Source organism: Pantherophis guttatus, chromosome 5, assembly GCF_059756535.1.
Source record: "Pantherophis guttatus breed Tessera chromosome 5, ASM5975653v1, whole genome shotgun sequence".
Lineage (NCBI taxonomy): Eukaryota > Metazoa > Chordata > Lepidosauria > Squamata > Colubridae > Pantherophis > Pantherophis guttatus.
The window spans coordinates 95,898,326-95,919,811 of record NC_142067.1 but is presented as its reverse complement, the minus strand read 5'-3'; the positions used below and the strand labels follow the sequence as shown (position 1 = coordinate 95,919,811).

At 38.8% G+C, this 21,486-nt stretch overlaps 1 protein-coding gene across 2 annotated transcripts; it reads right to left on the bottom strand.

The window, feature by feature from the left end:
• Positions 1–5,736: 5,736 nt before the first annotated feature.
• LOC117658471 (acetylserotonin O-methyltransferase-like) lies at positions 5,737–21,270 on the bottom strand. Of its 2 annotated transcripts, XM_034406600.3 has the most exons (9): positions 21,165–21,270; positions 19,998–20,142; positions 18,567–18,741; positions 17,716–17,845; positions 16,659–16,727; positions 10,434–10,552; positions 8,974–9,114; positions 8,267–8,389; positions 5,737–6,017 (listed from the first exon to the last, which is right to left on the bottom strand). In XM_034406600.3, the coding sequence occupies exons 2-9, from the start codon at positions 20,103–20,105 to the stop codon at positions 5,809–5,811; spliced, it is 1,074 nt and encodes a 357-aa protein (XP_034262491.2). In that variant the 5' UTR covers positions 20,106–20,142; positions 21,165–21,270; the 3' UTR covers positions 5,737–5,808. The 2 variants fall into 2 exon arrangements, with proteins under 2 accessions (XP_034262491.2, XP_034262492.2); XM_034406601.3 differs by lacking the exon at positions 16,659–16,727.
• Positions 21,271–21,486: the final 216 nt, after the last annotated feature.

Genomic DNA, 21,486 nt, shown 5'->3' with positions numbered 1-21,486 from the left:
TGTGATGTCTCGCTGCCTGGAGGCCGTGCGGGTCTGGATGGGGAGGAACAGGCTCAGACTCAACCCGTCCAAGACCGAGTGGCTGTGGCTGCCGGCGTCCCGATATAGTCAGCAGGTGCCATCGCTGACTATTGGGGGTGAATCTTTGCCCTCCACAGAGAGGGCTCGCAATCTGGGTGTCCTCCTGAATGCACGGCTGTCTTTAGAAGAGCATATGACGGCCGTGGCCAGGGGGGCCTTTTATCAGGTTCGCCTGATCCGCCAGTTGCAGCCCTTTCTGGACCGGGATGCCTTGCGCACGGTCACTCATGCCCTTGTCACCTCCCGGCTGGACTATTGTAATGCTCTCTACATGGGGCTCCCCTTGAAGAGCACTTGGAGGCTCCAACTGGTCCAGAATGTGGCCGCGCGGGTGGTTATGGGCACAACTCGTTGTGCCCATGTGACACCCCTCCTGCGCGAGCTGCACTGGCTGCCAGTGGTCTTCTGGGTGCGATTCAAGGTGCTGGTTACCACCTTTAAAGCGCTCCATGGCATAGGACCCAGGTATCTTCGAGACCGACTTCTGCCACCAATAGCCTCCCACCGGCCAGTTGGCTCCCACAGAGAGGGTCTCCTCAGGGTGCCATCGGCCAAGTTATGTCGGCTGGCGACACCCAGGGGGAGGGCCTTCTCTGTGGGAGCCCCAGCCCTATGGAATGAACTGCCCCCGGAAATACGTAAGATCTCCAACCTCTGGGTATTTCGTTGCGCATTGAAGACCCTGTTGTTCCGCCAGGCTATCAACATAATGATTTTAAATTGGGGTATTTTAAATTTTGGGGGTTTTAAACCAGCCAAATCTATTTAATTATTTTAAATTTTAATCATTGTTGTGTCTTGTGTTTTTAAATTGGCTGTACACCGCTCCGAGTCCTTCGGGAGAAGGGCGGTATAGAAATAAAATTATTATTATTATTATTATTATTATTATTATTATTATTATTATTATTATTATTATTATTATTATTATTATTATTATTATTATTATTATTATTATTCTAATGTAGGTAAATTGAGGACCCAGTTTGTGGGGGCAATAAGCTGACTTTGTAAAAATATACAAAAGTATGAAGGCTATTGCTTAACACATTGTAAGCCACCCTGAGTCTCCGGAGAAGGGCGGCATATAAATCAAATAAAAAAAAAAAGGAAGAGAAACATTAGCCCAGAAGTTTAAGAAAAATTGGACAGGCAAAGGAATTCATACAGAGGCATAGGAGATAACTGGCAAGTTTGCAGTTTGCTAAGGGAAGAGGGCTGAAGCCACATTCCTCCTGACTGCCTAGAATGAAGTACCGTGTTTGAATTTACAAATCAACTTTGCTGACTTGCCCCTGTATTTCCCATGGCACTCCTGGATGTCAAAATATCACCTTTAAAGAAATTAAAAATACCTCCCTATAAAATTGTATATGGGCAATCAAGGCTTGCAGACCAGTGGTGGGTTGCTACCAGTTCACCCCAGTTCGGCGAACCAGTAACAGCAGGAGGAGGCTCCGCCCACCCGTATGTCATCAAATATGCTCTGCGCATGCGCAAAAGCGTGTGAGCGAACCAGTAGCAGAGGTAAGTGAAACCCACCACTGCTGCAGACTTTGAATTAATCCTAATTCCAGAAGGTGTTGATTCTGACTCATGATCAACTAAGTTATGTGCTCTAAAGTCTTTTCAATAGGAGCAGCATCAAACCTAAGGATGAGTCACTATGATCAGAACCAGGCTACCTCAGACTACTATACCATATAACCAATTGCAAGTAGATATTGGGTGTATCTCAAACTGCAACTGAAAAAAGACTCCCTCTCCAAGGTGGAAAGGCACAGCAGTGCAAACCTGACAGTCTAACCTCATGGGATCACCGCAGTCATCTTAGGTGCATTCCAGCTCCAGAAATCCCAGAAGTAACCTTTACTAAAGACATTTCTCCAGGCTTTTAGGAAGTGAGCAGAAGAAAGAAGAAAAGATGAAGTTCTGACTAGGAAATTCTGAAGAGCTCTGAAGATAACTTTAATGGGTTTTGAGACAATAGTCTTCACAGGAATTTAACTTTGGCATTTTGGCCCCTGCAGTTATTATTTAGCTTATTTAATTTTACTGTTATTCTTTCCTTTCTTTCTTTGCAGTTGAAAACTACCACCACTTAATTATCTATAGCTTTTCTCTTATGCAGATCCAATCATCATAGATTTTGGAAGCTCTTTTCTTGGGTACTTTAAAAAGGTAAAGACTCACTATAAATTTCTCTCAAGCCCTTGGGGAAAAAACTGGTCTAATACTTTACAAAGAAAAAGCCCAGAAAAACTGGATAGTAAATTAGAAGCTTCTTACAGGTAATGCAGGCAGTTCTTCATAGATATTTCTTAGTTAAGTGGTTGAAGTCTTATCCAAATAATAGTTGAGAAGAAAACTCAGTCTTTCAATAATAGTTTTGTGAGATGTTCTGGCTAAATCTTAGCTGTACACAACTCCCAAAAAAGTCAGAGTGGATATATATTTTCAGAGTACAGGTGTGTCCCCAAATGTTACCTAACCAATCTGCCGGACAAGTTCTGTTCTTGTTATTTGTTATTTCAGATTCAGAGATGGCATGGGTTCAAGTTTACTACCCTTAGGAAATGTTTTGTTCTTAATGTTTCTTTGTTCTTGATATAATAAAAAGAAGCATGGCATAATATTGCTTTGTTAGCTAAGCTCTGTAGGCTATTCTTTTGCAAGTTAACTTTCATTGGCTTCTTCCTAGGACCCCTCTGGCATTTTATGTTCTGTTCTACATTTCATAAAGAGGGAAATATAGTGACTTATTAGTCATCAGAGAGAAAACATGGAATGTGGTAGACATATCTCCCTTGCATACAAGTGTTAGAACACCAGATCAGATGCCCTCTGGATGTTAGATAGTGTCAGAAAGAACTATCAAACCACTATCCCAATGCAAGAGGTGACACCAGACTGGAGCAATCCAAACTGCTATTTGGGAGCTCTAGCCTTTCATCCTTATAGAATCCTACATGTCCACACTACAAAGGAATTCTTTATTGAGATAACCTTTATTCCATCTGACTCCGTTGAAATCCATCTCGCCTTCTTAGACACAGTATTCTGCAATTATCATAGTTGTAGCATAGTTGTATTGAGTTTTGGAAGGCAGCGATTCAAAATGGCAGGATTTCCAATACTATGATACAGTTAAGTGCTTCCTTCAAGTTCAGACAGCAACATATTTACTTATTTGTTTCTTTCTATATAAAAAGGTAGCATACATACCTGTCAATTTACTCCATTAACCCATTGAAAAACTACTTAAAAGTATAAGGGATAAGCTAAATAAAATTCCAGAAACACCTGAAGGTTAAGACTAGTGAAATAAATTAATTGTCTCCAATGGCTTCACCCATGAATAGCATGTGTAAGAAGGACAGGGAAGAGGTAGCAGCACACACAATGGCATATAGGCATGCAGTGGACAATGAAATTGCCACCATGCCAAGATCACTTAAACTCGGTAATTGTATTAGGGTACACTAGAAATTGTAAGGCAGCCAGAACTGAGCCGGCAGCGGCAGCTAGAGGCTTCTCCTGCTGAAAAAGAGGTTGTGGCTGCAGGCTTCTTGTGCCGAAAATTACTGAAAACTACAGCCTGAAGAAGTCCCAAGGCAATTAGCCGGGCCACGTGGTGAAGGCAACATATATAGGGCAGGGTGGGGCAGGGGTGGGAGGGGTGGGCAGAGCAAGCAGCTGGGGTGAGGCGAGTGGCGAATGGGTGGGCGGGATGAGTGGCAACCGGGCGACCGGGTGGATGGGGGCAGTTCGCTGGTTTGGTGAACCAGTTAACATTTCTCCTATCGGTTCGCCTGAACTGGTCCAAACCGGCTGAATACCACCTCTGCTTGTTACTCATTTTTGCTGACCAAGGAATCTATACATTTGGCTATTACATGCTCACTGTATGTACATAATTCAGTGCCAAATTCTGCCTTTTGCTGCTCAATTCCAAATATCCTTTATATATCCTGTTAGCACAGTGGTTAGAATGCAGTACTGCTAGAGTCTGATTCTGGCTGGTTCAAGGTTGACTCAGCCTTGGAACTTTCCATGGTCAGTAAAATGAGATTGTAGATTGTGATTTCTGTTGTTGCTATTGTTCTTAAATTTTGTTCATATCTGAATTTTTTGCAGCATCATTTAAATGATCAGGATTTGGAAGAATCTGTGACACATGAAACAGTCCTGTCATTTCGGTTACAATATTCTTGAAACAAAGTGTGATGTAGTCAATCTAATTGCAGATTTGTGCTTTATACATTATAAAAAAGTGCCTGGTCAATTAGATATGTCACAAGAATATTCCAGTGCCATCAGAAAAGATTATGGTTATGATGATGGGCTAAGTAGAACTCTGACATTATGAACATTTTCCTGGTATCACACTGTGTTACTATCATGTTTGCCACACATTTTAGGGACTGGCAGGAGAAGTGGGGAGAGCAACCTCAAGAAGTTATTTCAAGAGGGACCACTTTTTTTCCAAACTGGAATAGTGAAGAGAGGAAGATAAAAAAAAAAAGGCAGTCAAGGGGGGGGGGACACCACATGTCCACTTCTCCCCTGTTATGACACATTTATGAGGTGGTTAGCTGGACCTGAAGAGGATCCTGCCTTAGATTTGTGCAAACTATTTGGCTGACTATAATGACCATTCTTTCATTACAGTTTGGATTTGAATATTATTTCAATTTGGTAATCAGCTCCACCCTGTAGTTTTGTTTTATTTTTCCTCTTCTGGTTTGTCTGACTTAATATAAATTATTTTGTATATTAAATAAATTTATAAATACAATATACAAATATACAAATATAAAACATTGAGAAGAGGAAATAGATTCTGTGAGGCAGGCCAACCCAAAATCACAGAGTGATAATGGACTCAACACACAAAAACACATGCAGAGAGACATGTTTTACTACCACATCAACTTTCTGGCCTGGCATGTCTGGAAACTCCCCCTCTTCTTGGACTCCGTCAAGCTTATCAGCTTATCAGGTGCAGCCATGTTATAGAATAATCGTTGGCTATTCCAGTTGCTTCCTGCATCTCATGGGATTACTTTTCTTTCCTTCCACTTCAGTGTCAGGAGCTTTAATCCTGTACAGCAGCTTCTGTATTCTGAACATTCAGAAGCTGTTACAGAAACAAGATCAGAAGCATCACTTCAGCCCTGGGCAACGAGACTTGGTCTGACTCCTCTTTGATGAAAAGGGGCATTGGAGAGAGAAGGTAAAACGTAAAGAGACTTGGCAATATACTGTTATTATGATGAAAATTATTTCTTGTGTTCCAATGGAATTGGCTGTCTGGTCTGGTCTACCTTGTAATTCTGACTACTAAAGGCCATACACTATGAAATTCTCACCTTCCCCAGTATTTTACTGTTTCTTACAACTGAGGCCAGTAGGCACTCTAACTCAGACTGATCAGATGCTCCACAATATACATATTGATCTTGTGATATAACCTGTCTTGGGCAACAAATAAACCCCTGAAGAATTTCAAACTCTCAAGACTCTTTTCAATCTAAATTATTTTCTTCCAGCGTGGATATTACAGTTGAGGGATACATCCAAGTAGGGTCAGTAGATGATAATAGGATTAGTATAGTAAATAAATACATACATAAATAGACACAGAGGTTAGAATCAATGGAATAGTAAAGCAATTTTATTATTGTATTTTTAAAAATACTAAATAGGAATGGAGCATGTTGAATACTATTTTCTGGCCAGAATGACATCAAAGACATTTCCTTTCTTGAACTGAATATCTTTAAAGCCAGTTATGTTGAAGAACACACAAAGCTCTGATGGTTTCCGTAGTTTTCCTCTAGTCAGAAGCAATGATATCATGGCGTACATATGGGCAGGAAAAGACCCAAATATTTCTTCATCAACAGTTGGTTCCACTACTAAGACTCCCCCACCTGTTGCAAAAGTAATTTGTTAACTCAAAAATAAATTGCCTAGAAAAGAAAACATATCCATGCATCTCATTTTCATTCTACTACTTTCCCCCTCATTAAAATATTGTTTTAGACTCATTTTTCCTAGGCTAAAGCCATTTTAGTATCATAAAAGATATTGAAATACTATGCCACGTCCCAGCACCTTCAGCATTGAATAACTCATTACACATGTTATTTTAGCCCGTTTACTACAGGATTGCTTCCCACGCTCTGCCTATATTTCATGACTGAAGAAACATGGAACTTCTAAGCAATCTTTCCTCAATCAGACTTTGCCTAAATTCATCAAAAATGGCAATTTTCTGTCTTGGACAGTGAACAAACAAACAGGTTTCATAACATAGCTTTCATAGGTACTTATAGGAGGAAATAGATTCCTATTATAGAAATAGCAATGGTTCAATATTATTTAGGGAGTGCAGCCCAAGAGTAATCATCCAATTTCTTCCCAAAGTTCAGTGTGACTCAAAGTGTAATGACCCTATTTCTTCTGCAAATTCAGATTTAATAACTAATAATTTTTGTATGAGCTTTAATAACTGTCACGTTTACCTCCAGGAGAGCTATAGCCTCTGCTTATGAATGGATCCTATGCTAATTTTATTAATTTTATTAAGTAGAAAAGTGGCACTTTTCTCTTTCTAAATCTGCTACTATTCATTTCGGCAATACAGTTTTGGATTAGCACTAATACAACTGATTTCTTCTACAGGTAGTCCTTGATTTATGACCATTCATTCAGTGACTATTCAAAATTATGATCATGTTAAACAAAAAGAGTTATGACCTCTGCCTCAAATTAGCAAGTTAGTTGTTTGTTTATTTATTGAATAAATAAATAAATAAATAAATAAATAAATAAATAAATAGCGCCATCCATCTGATCTAGAGGCAATTCTGGGCAACTCTGGGCAAAGTTATGGCTTTGCATTGCCCCCGCAGTCATATGATTAAAATTTTGCTACTTGGTAGCACACACCAGTACTTACACCTCAGGTGCTACTACCATATCCCACCCACCAATCTCTTCCTCACATATCAGTTGTCCAACTAGCCTTCCAGCACACACAAAATTGCCATGGCCTTAGAGTCTGCTCCATGCCCATGTAGCTCCACCCATGCAGAAGTCCCCAGCTTTCTTCCTGCCCCCTATGCCCTGGTCTACTACATTTGTCTTTTTGTGCAACTGCTGACAGATGAGCCAAGCCAATATGAGGAAAAGCCAAACAGCTAGCAAACAGCTGTTTCTGAAGGATAGAAATGCTACCACATGGAGCAGAGGGGATCTCCAGTGTGGGTGGAGAAAGGAATCGGGATCTGAAGACCAAAAGTTCCTTTCTCTGGCCAACCACAGTGGTTCTCTTCTTACATGGAGCAGAGGGGAACTCCTATTGTTGGGCCAAAGAAAGGAAGCCATACAAGATGGAGAAGAAATAATCCTTTGCAGTCGGTTGTAGAAAAGAAACTTGGATTCCAAAGATCTGAGTTCCCTTTCTCTGTCCTTTTGAACATGGATGTTAGGTGAAGCCCTACTATGGGCCAGAAAAACCAAGATCTGCAAGGCTCCAAAAACAATAAAACACACATAGTGATTCTTCTAAACTTATTTGTTTATTGTTCTACATGTATAGACAGAATCTTGCCAAATTGAAGCAGGACACTGCCTACATGAACCATGTATTCTGGGAACTATTGGGGAGTGACTGGCTTCACTCTTTTTCTCTCCCACAAACTATCTAAATTGAGTTGTCTTTTACTCTTCTGGAATATGCCTCCTCCTTCCTAGGAAGTGGAATGTAGTGCCCTACTACATTCCAACATATATCAGACCTTTCAAGATTCTTTTCTGTATCCCAGTGCAAAGGTTCCCTTCCATGTATGGGGAGGAACTGCCTGTCCTCTTTTGGCATCCAGTTTTCATTCTGGCTATTTACTGATTCACACAGCTGCTTAACAAGCTCAACTGGGAGAGTAAGGAGTGTGGTCAGTGAGCAAAGTGAAGAGGTCATGTGGTCACTCTCTTAATGACTGCAACGACTTACAATCAAAATTCTGAGCCCATTTTAGGTCATACATCAAGCACTATCTGTATATTGTCAAAGGTTGTTGCAAATACATAAAAAAGCCATGGTGGACCCTGTTTGGCTTGCTTGACTTCCCATTCACAATGGCAGTTTTTCTCTTTCTAGCAATGTGAATATGCGTACCTGGTTTACAGGCTGTAAATACTTTTGTTAGTAGTTGGATACACTTTTCATCATTCCAGTTAACCAAGACTCTTGACAAGATGTAAAGATCTGCTTCAGGAATTGGATCTTTAAAAAAATCCCCTGCAAAAAGAATAAATCCTTTAATAAGGTAGGAATCTATTATCACCTTGGAAAACAGAATTTATTCTCCCCTTTAAAGATTTGGCTCTAGAATGCTACTAGCTTCCTTCAGTGGTGCTTTTTTAAATGTAAGAGATATTGTTTCTAAACAAGTATTACCTTCATTGGTAATATGAATTTCTGTCTTCCCATTCATTAATATTTTATTTGGAAACTCAAAATATTTCTCAAAAGCTTTTTCAAAAATAAGTTAAAACTGAATCACTGTACACTTCCTAAATTCGACTTTTCCCAGTCTAAAGAAGGATCTTAATCATTTCACTGACTGGTCTGTAATGAGCTTTACCAGTAAGAAAGAGCTTAGCAACATCCATTAATATTAGAAAACAAAAACCGTGGGCTTCTTTAACACCAGATGGCAAAGATTTAAAATAGGCTATAAAACATACTTTTGAAAGCAACTGAATGGAAATACTACTGTCAACATTATGGATTTACTTCTCTACCCACAGAAAAATATGCTGCAAAGCCTAGGATGATATATATTCATTTTCATTTTGCGTAAATGGCTGAACAAATATTACCTTCATGGAAAGTGATCTGGGATCCATCTGAAAATGCATTATATTTTTTAGATATTTCCATAACTTCAGGAAGGTCAAAAAGTGTCACAGTACAATTTGGGTACTTTGAAATAAATTCCTTAGCTAAGCCACCGCTACTTCCTTGAAAAAAGAACAAAAAAAGAAAGAAACTATGTAAGAAAAAATATCCTGCATGTCAACATTTTTAATAGTTTACTAGAATATTTATTATGTCTTTTTAAACTTACCTCATTGTTTTATTTTTCATCTAACTGGACTAAGCAGTGATATAATATTGTGATTTAAACAAATATATTCATTAAAATATATCATGTGATTCATTTCATTTTACCACTATCCTTTTACTATGCTCAGAAATTCATTTATTTATTTTAACATCTATCCTACTGGATAGTTTTTCTCAATCCATTCCCATCCAGTGTATCAAACCTGACTCGAATCTGTACAGTTGCCTTCTCCCAGCTTTGCCAAACAGTGACAGTGGAAGGGTGGCAAATTCTTAAGGGTGGAATGCAAGTGAACCATCTGTTGCTTGGGTTACGATATGCAACAAGGCCAAGGAATGAAAAAATGTTTTGATCAAATCAGACAGGTTTTCCAAAACAAAAAAACTGAACTCAATTGGTGAACTGAGGGTAGAACAGAGGGGAAAAAAGGAGATACCTATGTGGATTTTCGCAGGAAAAATCTTAAAAATGACTTTGTTTCTGCTGTACCTAGATGGATTTTTCAATAAAACTACACTCTTGGTTAATCTAAAGAGCTGAGAATTTCTTTTGTTGAATGTGCCAAATGGGACGGTTGACACAGTGATTCTTTGTATCAATTTTTCCTTGATTGCTTTGCTTTAGCAACCATCCTGAAGCACTGCCTTCTAAGTTGGACGTGATGGCGTGAACTTGGGTTGCATCATCTGGGTACATCACTCCGTAGTGCTCCATATAGTACCAAACTATAAACCAGGAAATGGGCCAGGTTATCTGGGCTTCCATCAAAGCAGATCACAAAAGTGGGTGGTGACTGTTCTTCCCACACCAGGACATACTCTGGTGGCAACCCAGCCACTACAACTGGCAATGGTGCAAGGGCTCCAGCTGCCACTGGAACCATCTGGACTGTTTGCTACAATGCTGGAGATGGGGTGGCAGGACCAGCTGCTACCATCATCTATCCCAAGGCTCCAACCGTCCCCATTGGTGTTAGTGTCCTGGTGTCTCAGGAATGTTGCTAGTTACTGTGAGACGTCCAGTAATTCTGATAAGCTAAGTGATTATAAAATTTGGTATTTACAGGGTATAATCTTTCAACTCTACTTTTGCGATTCAGGGAATTACAAGGTCTTAACAGAACCTGAAAAGTCTTTCAGTCCAATTTCTCTAAACTATCATATAATATTGAATGGCTAGTAAGGGGCATGATGAAGAACATCAGGTACTTACCACCCAGATCATAAATCAGCTGAAAACCAGAAAGATCAAAGGCAGAGACCACTTCTTTTCCATAGAGACTCCAAGCCTCATCCATGTACCTCAAAAAGTTTTGAACACCTTCATTTGATCTAGAATTGAAAATTGCACTGGCAGGTAATCAACAGAAATACAAGTACATGAAATACAATATGATTAGCATCTGACTCCACTTCATGGACTACTGCCTTGTCGTGCGAAGGGGCTTGCACAGCTCAATGAAGCTATCAACTATGCCGTGTAGGACCACCCAAGATGGACAGGTCATAGCAGAGAGTTCTAAAAAAACGTGATCCACTGGAGAAGGAAATGGCAACCCACTCCAGTATCTTTGCCATAAAAACCCCATGGACAGTACCAAAAGGAAAAAAGATATGACGTTGGAAGACAAGCCCCTCAGGTCGGAAGGTGTCCAATATGCTACTGGGGAAGAACAGAGGGTTAGTACTAGTAGCACCAGAAAGAAACTGGGCCAAAACCGAAAGGACGCTCAGCTGTGGATGCATCTGATGGTGAAAGGAAAGTCCGATGCTGTAAAGATTTTTTCTCCATAGGAACCTGGAATGTAAGATCCATGAATCAAGGCAAGCTGGACGTGGTCAAACAAGAGATGACAAGACTGAACATCGACATCTTAGGAATCAGCAAACCAAAATGGACAGGAATGGGTGAATTTAATTCAGATGACCATCAGGTATACTACTGTGGGCAAGAATCCCTCAGAAGAAATGGACTAGCCTTCATAATCAATAAACAAGTAGGAAAAGCAATACTGGGATACAATCCCCAAAATGACAGAATGATCTTAGTTTGAATCCAAAGCAAACCATTCAGTATCACAGTAATCCAAGTCTATGCCCCAATCACTGGTGCTGAAGAGAAAGAAATTGACCGGTTCTATGACCGGTTCTACAGCACCTTATAGAATTAACACCAAAAAATGATGTCCTTATCATCATGGGGAATTTGAATGCTAAAGTAGGAAGCCAAAAGATAACCGGAATAACAGGCAAGTTTGGCCTTGGAGTATAAAATGAAGCAGGGCACAGGCTGATAGAATTTTGTCAAGAGAATACGATGGTAAGAGCAAACACTCTTTTTCAACAACCCAAGAGACGATTCTACACATGGACATCACCAGACAGTCAACAAAGAATTCAGATTGACTATATGCTCTGCAGCCAAAGGTGGAGAAGCTCTATACAGTCAGTAAAAACAAGACCAGGAGCTGACTGTGGCTCAGATCATGAGCTTCTCATTGCAACATTTAGGCTTAAATTGAAGAAAGTAGGGAAAAGCACTAGGCCACTCAGGTATGAACTAAATCATATCCCTGATGAATATACAGTAGAGGTGACAAATAGATTTAAGGAATTAGATCTGATAGACAGAGTTCCTGGAGAACTATGGATGGAGATTCACAACATTGTACAAGAGGTAGCAACTAAAACCAACCCAAAGAAAAAGAAATTCAAGAAAGCAGAATGGCTGTCTGAGGAAGCTTTGCAAATAGCTGAGGAAAGAAGGGAAGCGAAAGGCAAGGGAGAAATACACCCAGTTGAATGCAGAATTCCAGAGAATAGCTAGAAGAGATAAGAATGCATTATTAAATGAACAGGGCAAAGAAATAGAAGAAAACAATAGAGTAGGGAGGACCAGAGATCTCTTCAAGAAAATTGGAGATATGAAGGGAACGTTTCATACAAAGATGGGCATGATAAAGGACCAAAATGGCAGGGATCTAACAGAGACAGAAGAGATTAAGAAGAGGTGGCAAAATTACACAGAAGAATTATACAACAACGAGCTTAACATCCCTGATAACCACGATGGGGTGGTCACTGACCTCGAGCCAGACATCCTAGAATGTGAAGTCAAATGGGCCTTAGGAAATCTGAGCAACAACAAAGCTAGTGGAGGAGACAGTATTCCAACTCAGCTATTCAAAATCTTAAAAGACGATACAGTAAAAATGTTACACTCAATTTGCCAGAAAATTTGGAAAACTCAACAGGATTGGAAAAGGTCAGTTTACATTCCAATTCCAAAGAAAGGCAATGCCAAAGAATGTTCAAACTATCGCACCATTGCACTCATTTCACATGCTAGGAAAGTTATGCTTAAAATCCTACAAGCTAGGCTCTACAGTATGTGGATCGAGAACTACCAGAAGTACAGGCAGGATTTCAAAGAGGCAGAGGAACTAGAGATCAAATTGCCAACATACGCTGAATCATGGAGAAAGCTAGGGAGTTCCAGAAAAACATCTACTTCTGCTTCATTGACTATGCTAAAGCCTTTGATTGTGTGGATCACAACAAATTGTGGCAAGTACTTAAAGAGATGGGATTTCCAGACCATCTTATTTGTCTCTTGAGAAATCTATAGGCAGGTCAAGAAGCAACAGTGAGAACTGAACACGGAACCACTGATTGGTTTAAAATTGGGAAAGGAGTCCGGCAAAGCTGTATACTGTCGCCCTGCCTATTTAACTTATATGCAGAGCACATCATGAGAAAGACAGGGCTAGATGAATCAAAAGTTGGAATTAATATTGCTGGGAGAAATATCAACAACCTCAGATATGCAGATGATACCACTCTAATGGCATAAAGTGAAAAGGAACTAAAGACCCTCTTTATGCGGGTGAAGAAGGAGACTGCAAAAGTTGGCTTGAAACTCAACATTAAGAAAACTAAGATCATGGCATCCAACCCTCTCAATTCCTGGCAAATAGATGAGGAAGAAATGGAGGCAGTGACAGATTTTATTTTCCTGGGTGGGTTCCAAGATCATCGCAGATGGGGACTGCAGCCAAGAAATTAAAAGATGCTTGCTCCTGGAGAGAAAAGCTATGGCAAATCTAGAAAGCATACTAAAAAGCAGAGACATCATCCTGCCAACAAAAGTGCATATAGTCAAGGCTATGGTTTTCCCAGTTGCAATGTATGGCTGTGAAAGTTGGACCATAAGAAAGGCTGAGCACCAAAGAATTGAGGCCTTTGAACTATGGTGCTGGAGACGACTCCTGTGAGTCCCTTGGACTGCAAGGCGATCAAACTGGTCAGTCCTAGAGAAGATCAACCCTGACTGCTCTCTAGAAGGTCAGATCCTGAAGATGAAACTCAAATACTTTGGCTACCTAAGGAACAGGAAGGACTCACTGGAGAAGAGCCTAATCCTGGGAAAGATTGAGGGCAAAAGAAGAAGGGACGATAGAGAATGAGGTGGGTGGATGGAGTCACTGAAGCAATAGATGTGAGCTTAAATGGACTCCAGAGAATGGTAGAGGACAGGAAGGCCTGGAGGACATTGTCCATGGGGTCGCATTGGGTCAAACATGACTTTGCAACTAACAACAACAACCACATCTGACTGTAGAACTATACTCTTCATAATGAGTTGCTTTCTGAAAGTCTTTTGTGTCACTACTCGATTTTAAAGAGCAGGTTGCTTAATATCTGCCATGAAGATAAATGGCATTAGTTGTCCATTTGGGAGCTGGATGAAAAAAAATCCAATTCCAACCAGAAAAGTTTCTGGCCAGAACTGCTGAATATGCCTATATATGCCTCAGGCTCAACTGTCTTTGAAAAATCTCAAAAATAGTCCAACTTTTTTGTGGACTGGCATTTGAGAAACATACAAAAATAACAGAATAACAGAGTTGGAAGGGACTTTTACCATAATAGTTTTTACTATATAATAGTTACTACTATTGAGCCAGATATCATCTATTCTACACCTGTGCAGTTGGTTTTTCTTGCCTTAATGTAGAACCTTTCTCTTCTCACCACTGAATTTCATTTTGTTAGCTAGGGCTAACAAAATTCAAGTCTGTCAAGATCATTCTGTATCTTGAGGCTATCTTCTGGAGAGTTGGCTATTCCTGACAGTTTGGTGTCATCTGTGATTTTGATAGTTCCGCTTCTATCTCCTCTTCTAAATAATTGATTAAGATATTGAAGAGTGCTGGGCCTAAGACGGAGCCTTGGGATATCCCACTGCATACTTCGCTCCATGTAGACACAGTCCCATTAAGGACTACACATTGAGGGTGGCTGGGCAGCCAGTTATGAATCTATCTGGTGGTGATGTTATCTAACCCACATTTTTCTATCTTATCAAGTAGTAGGTTGTGGTCTACTTGTCAAGTGCCTTATTGAAGTCCAAGTAAATTATATCCACAGCATTTTGCTGGTCCACTAATTTTGTCACTTTGTCAAAGAATGCAATCAGTTTCATTTGTCCTCCCCCTCAATGTTCCTCTAACTGCAACGCTTTCTCTCATTTCATCTCTGCTAGTGAGAATTCAGTCCAATATGGCTGATCCCCTAGTTCCCTTCTCCACCTTTTCGAAGACAAAGTTGTCTGCACGTTAGGCATGTAGGCTGCTATCTTGCTCCTCTGGACCCAGTCTCAGTTGTCTTAAAGTCGCCATAAGCTGGTCATCCCAACAATTTTTGGCACTATGCAAATGCAGTGGAATTGCAACCAGTCACTCCATATCAGAGTTGTGTTTCAGCAGGTTCTGACCAGTTCTGGAGAACTGGTAGTGGAAATTTTGAGTTGTTCAGAGAACTGGTAGTAAAAATTCTGACTGGCCCCACCCCCATCTATTCTCTGCCTCCCAAGTCCCAGCTGATAGGGAGGAAATAGGGATTTTGCAGTAACCTTCCCCTGCCATGCCCACCAAGCCACACCCACCAAGCCATGCCATGCCCACCAAGCCACACCCACAGAACCGGTAGTAAAAAAATTTGAAACCCACCACTGCTCCATATGTGACATGACAAAATACATGATAAGAATTTGGGAGAATCTCTGGGCAATTAATGAACGTATCTTTGTTCCTATAATGGACTACCCTGCAGATTCTAGCAATTGAGATGTAGTTGATCTAGTTCTATCTATAGATTCCAGTTCTGCCTTTTGAAAATTAATTCTTCGTCAGTGAGACAGGTTGTAAGAATAGTCCCAGCAAAAAGAGATTGAAGACCATCATAAGACAGAAAGGACATGGGCAATAAATATTTATTTATTTATTTATTTTATTTATTTTTAAATTTGTATACCGCCCTTCTCCCTGAGGACTCAGGGCGGTGAACAGCCAAATAAAAACATCAAATACAAATATTAAAATACAGTTAAAAATATATATATAAATTTGGCCCCATTAATTAAAACAATAAACCAAACAATTAAAAAACATGTAAAAAGAATTAGGCCAGCCCGGCTTGTTGGAAAAGGAAGGTTTTAAGGGCACGGCGGAAGGCACTGAGGTCATGGATTATCCTTATCTCAGGGGGCAACTGATTCCAGAGGGTGGGAGCCCCCACAGAGAAGGCCCTCCCCCTGGGGGTCACCAGCCTGCATTGTTTGGCTGATGGCACCCCGAGGAGGCCCTCTCTGTGGGAGCGCACGGGTCGATGGGAGGTCGTCAGTGGCAGCATATCTTATTCATACTTCACTAAGATCCAAAAATAGCTATTTTTCATACTATTCCTTTCAGGGTTAGAAACGTTATGCAAAGCCTAAGAAATAGTGAACAGATAAGTTGGGAAGCAGAAAATAAATGGGAAAAAAGACCATGCCAAGATTGCATCAGCATTATTTAGCACATCTCCCCATGCCTTCTTCTTCTCCTTGCAAATCATCCATTCTTTCACAAGAATACTCTGGGTGGCGCAGTGGTTAGAATGCAGTATTGCAGGCTAACTTGCCCACATTCTGGAATTTCATCCTGATGGGGTTCAAGGCTGACACAGCCTACCATACTTCCAAGATCAGTAAAATGAAAACCCACATTGTTGGGTCAATATGCTGACACTGTAAACCATTCAGAGAGTGCTGTAAAGCACTATGGAGGAGTATATTACTTTAAGTGCTATTGCTATTTCCATAAAGAGGTGGTAAATAGGTTGATGGACTGGTTTACAATCTAATCTCCAAATTTGTGATTATACATTGGATGGAATAGTATACGCATTGTGAGAACAAAACTGGGCTTTGCTTCGGTTTGTGGCAGATTGGCCAAAATCAGTGTTGGTAGCTAATGTTGCTTATCTAGTCTAATTTAAAAACTTCCATGAAAATATTTGCAGATTCTCAAAAGTGAGATGTGATAAGAAAAATAAAAGCCAAAGAGCTATTTACTGCCCAATCTTTAGAAAAGAAAGTTATAAAAACTACTTTTACCTGTACAGTGCTCCATATAACTCATTTGAAGAAATGCCATATATTGATAGAATCTGAGGTTTTCCATCCCTGAAGCAGATTTGTTCGTTTGTTTTTTCAAAAAAAAAAAAATGAAATGAACAAAAATACCATTAGTATTATATTCTTCTTCATCCCCAGCATTCAAATAGTGAATTGTATTACTTGCAAAGGTTATTCTAAAGATACTGCAGGCTCTAAACAGTAATAGAAACATGTGGAGTGAGTGAATTAAATTGAAATCTTTATACCCATCTTGCTTCACTATGTTTTTAATTATTAAATAGTAGGAACACCAAACAAATTCCTTTATCTAGGATTTTTTTTTACTTTGAATATTAAGCTCTTTGAATTCTGATATTGAGTTTTGCTTCAATTGTCAAAATGTCTTTCTAAATTAAAATGCTAACACAATTTAAAGTTGAGGACCCAGTTGTGGGGGCAATAAGCTGACTTTGTATAAAATATACAAAAGTATGAAGGCTATTGCTTAACGCATTGTAAGCCACCCTGAGTCTCCGGAGAAGGGCGGCATATAAATCTAATTTTAAAAAAAAAGTTTTTAATCAGATTAAAAACCTTAACCCCTCTTTTTGCAAGTTAGCTTTGTATGTATGTATGTGTACAGGCATCTTTTCCAAAGACGTTGAATAAGAATTAAATTTTGATGAAGTGAATAAGTAATATACACCACTGGAAAGTCCAAAAGGAAATGTGTGTGTAATCAGTTCATAATCACTGCATCTGTTGCAACTCCACCTGTAATAAGCAACACAGAATGATGCTTAAACAAATCCACAGCTTCAAAGATTATTAGTTATTTGATCTCAGGGGAGACAGCTGAGAAAATGGGCAAACTGTATTGAATAATGATGATTTTAGAATAATTTAGTGCATAATCATAAAAATGATGCAGTAACTTCCAAGTGACAACTCAAATTCTTGTTACTTGTGTGGGAAAGGAAGCCTACAAAAAATCCTGGTCTCTAACATACTCTTGGTGAAAAGATTTTTTACTTCACCAATGCTCCATTCTTACCTTATAGCTTCAGGCAAGTATTGCAGTGATCCATATATGTTTTCTGAAAGAAATTTCATGGTATAATACTGAGTCTTTGGACTTGATTTAGCCAGAAAGAGATCGGCAAACTCTGTGTTTCCATAAAGATCTAAAAATGAAAGCATATTATAAGACAATTCCTTCAAAACACGATTGCTAAATGTCATATATATCTGAAAAGGGCAAAGCATAAGGTTCATCGTAAACATTTCAATTTATTTCAGTTTGGTGAAATATTTCATATTTGATTTGCCATTCCAAAAAGAGTTCCTGACAATCTTGAAGCAAAGTGGCTGAGTTCTCTGGACATAAGATTTATAACAGTGGTGAAATGCAAATTTTTTTGCTACTGGTTCTGTGGGTGTGACTTGGTGGCGTGGCTTGGTGGGGGTCATGTGACTGAGTGGGTGGACCAACTTTTTTTTTTTTTTTACTTTTTAAAGCATTTTTTTACTCCCTATTCACTCGAACCGGTAGTAAAAAAATGCTTTAAACAAGTAAAAAAAAAAGGTTCCGATGATCACAGCTGTACCACACGATCGTCGGAACCTTTTTAAAACTTTTTTAAAGCATTTTTTTACTACCTATTTGCCTGAACCTGTAGTTTTTATCACTACCAGTTTGCCCAAACTGGAGCGAACCGGTAGCATTTCACCCCTGATTTATAACATAACAAATAAATAAGCAAAACTGAAAACTTTGTGTACCTACTTTACTGTCAATAAATTTTTAAAAAACTGAAGAACAAATGACCACAAACTGCTAACTCCATAAAAAGATTAGCATATGGTCATTTTAAAACAACTGCTTCCTCCTGCTAACAAAATCACCTTTTCCATCCTTCCATTCCACTTTCAGGACCTTTATCTCCACACAGGCCCCCAGCAGCATCTGCATCCCAGTGAGACTGGTCTTCAAGCGTTCTGCCACAGTTGCAGAGGACATCAGTTCCCCTGACTCTCTCAGCAGATCAAAGACGCCCAACTGACTGGCAGTAAATACCATCTGGAAAAATATAAAGAAATGGGCAGAGGTGCACAAAGGAGAAGGTGTAAGTATAGATTTAATTATTTGAGGATTTCAGATCATAGAGAGAACCATACTCACACTCCAGAGAATGATATGCTATAGGAACTAAGCATGATTATGTATCGCAACCAAACTTGCCCACTGTACCTATTGCTTATGAGCAAGAGAAAAAATGGTCTACTAAAGCCACTCCTTTAGACAAGGACATCCACTCAGTCTGGAATCATTAATAGCTCAGTCTCTCGACAATAAGATGGATGGCATATAAATTTTATAAATATGTAAATAAAAATTAAGTTCAGCAACACAATGGCAGTTTGTAGTCTGTAAAGATTCTCAGTCATCCAGGTCATGGTTGTCCCAAAGGTGCTGTCTGCAAGGAATATAAATCTTTCCATTTCCCACTATCCTGTCAGAGCTGAAGAAGCTTCTTAGATGAGAAGCGAAAAGTCTTCAAAGAAAAAACAAGAAAATCCAGTTGCCTCCTGGAAAAGCACCTTTGGGACAATGGCAGTTTGTAAGATTATTTCCCTTTTGAGTGCTTTGTTTCTTTAGCTTATTTGTGAGGAAACAGCAGGAAGGAGCCACACTTGCATTGGGAAAAAAAACATGCAGGGATTGAGGACTGTGGAAGCATGTTTATTTTTTATTCATTGTTTTTTAATTGATAAACAAAAATAAGAAAGAAAAGGAGCAAGAGACAAAAGATAATAATGATGGAGATATATACTTTGTCAAACAAAAGGGAAAAAGAGCATTTCTTACAACAACAAAAAATGCATATATTTTAATACATTTATATGATTTTTATGTTAAGCTACAGTATTTTGTATAATTGAGTCCCATAGCTCATTATACTTGTCTATATAAAGTCTATGCCTACGTTTAACCTTCTCATAAGCGGCAAGTACTATCAGATCTTCAATCAATTGAATAAATGGGGCCATGCATTTATCTTTCCAATGCTGCATATTAGTCTTTTGGCCATAATAGAGATACAGAGGTGTAGAAAATTACTTCTGATCAGGCAGGTTCTTGACTTAAAGGCGCAACGATTTACAACCGTAATTTAGGGCTCAATTACAGCCATACGGTGAGGATTAACTGTATATAATTCTGAAAAAAGTTTGTAAAATTAACACTTTATATCCTTTGAAATTTTTGAAAGACATGGAATAGATTGTTTTTGTAAGTTTTAATACCTGATAATTTATAAATATTACATATCTTACCTTTGAAATTACAAATGAATGCTGGTAGTGAAATAACATTTTAATATTTTCAGTTGCTTCAGGTGAACTCATTGTGTCCTTAGGAAGTTCTACAGCAGTCCTTTGCATATCAAATGGTCCCAGCACTTCAGATGTTTCTGGTTTGCTACCAGAATCAGGAAGTCAGAAAAAATAAATTAAGACTTAAAAGAATTGTTTCAAATAACATCAGAAAGGAAAAGAGAGTAGGGAAATTTCATTAAATATACAATATCATGATGAAAATTGCTCATTCACAGAAACGCACGTACAGGAAATATATTTGGAATATTCTCATTCATTCTAAGAATTTTCTTAAAAATCAAATATTCTCAAAAAGGAACTGAATCACATATATCTTAAAATTGGAAGAACTTTCAATATAAAAATTTAGGAAAAGCTCATTTTCTTCTTTTAGAGAGAGATTAGAATGCAAATTTTAATGGGGAGGAGAGAACGGCTTGATAATTATAGCAAGAATATGCTTTTAAAAGATCCTAAAGGATCTGAAACTCTGAAGTATGAAACTGATTTTGCAGATCAAAAGCAGTTTAATTATAATATGATTCTAGCAACATTGTTTTACAAATGGACTGCAGATTTTTTTCCCAAATAAAAAATAAAGATTTATTTTTTGTGAGAAAACTTTTTTAAGCCAATTAAAAGGAAAAAATAAAAGAAATTATTGAACTATTTAAAATACAGTAGTTGTTTCAAATGAAATCAAATATCTCCAGTTTGCAAGGCCAGCTGTAACCTTTTTCCTTCTTACTAGATCCTTAGTAGTTTAATGTAGCAAAGAAAAAAAAAACTAATACAATGATTAACCAGGAAGAAGTCAGTGTGAACTTGACCTTGACTCCCTCTAAACTTCATGGACATCCATGTTCTCCTCCTAGTCACAATATTGTGCAATTATCACTGAAAATAATATTTTGCAAGCATTTAGACAACACTGTGCTTCCTTCCATGATTTCCTAACTCTGCTTCAGCTTTGTCCTTACTATTTAAAAAAACTGTTAAGGGGGAAAAGAAGGAATAGGTAGCTGCTCAACCCCTATCCGTTTTCAGAGATCCTCCAAAATATATTGCATAACCATAAATGAAGAATTCATCCATGCTCATCGATTCCAATTATACCACATGTACCTGTTGCAGTAATTCGAGGATCAGACTCAATAATAAATTCAGACTTCTTATATTCAAACAGAAGATAGTTTATTTACAGAAGGCATTCTTTATTCACAGAGTGATTGCAGAAAGAAGCAAGGAGAATGAGTGTGCATCATCTTTTATACCACGGAGGCGGGATTAGAAGTGGGGAGTGGTTAGTGAGGAATACATTAGAAAGGAGAGAATGAGTTAACTCTTGACACACTATGAATATGTGTTTCTTTCATTCAAGAATGAGGCATTTATACATGACAAATCCCCCTCTAAATGCCGATTCGACACGCAACAATAATTACAT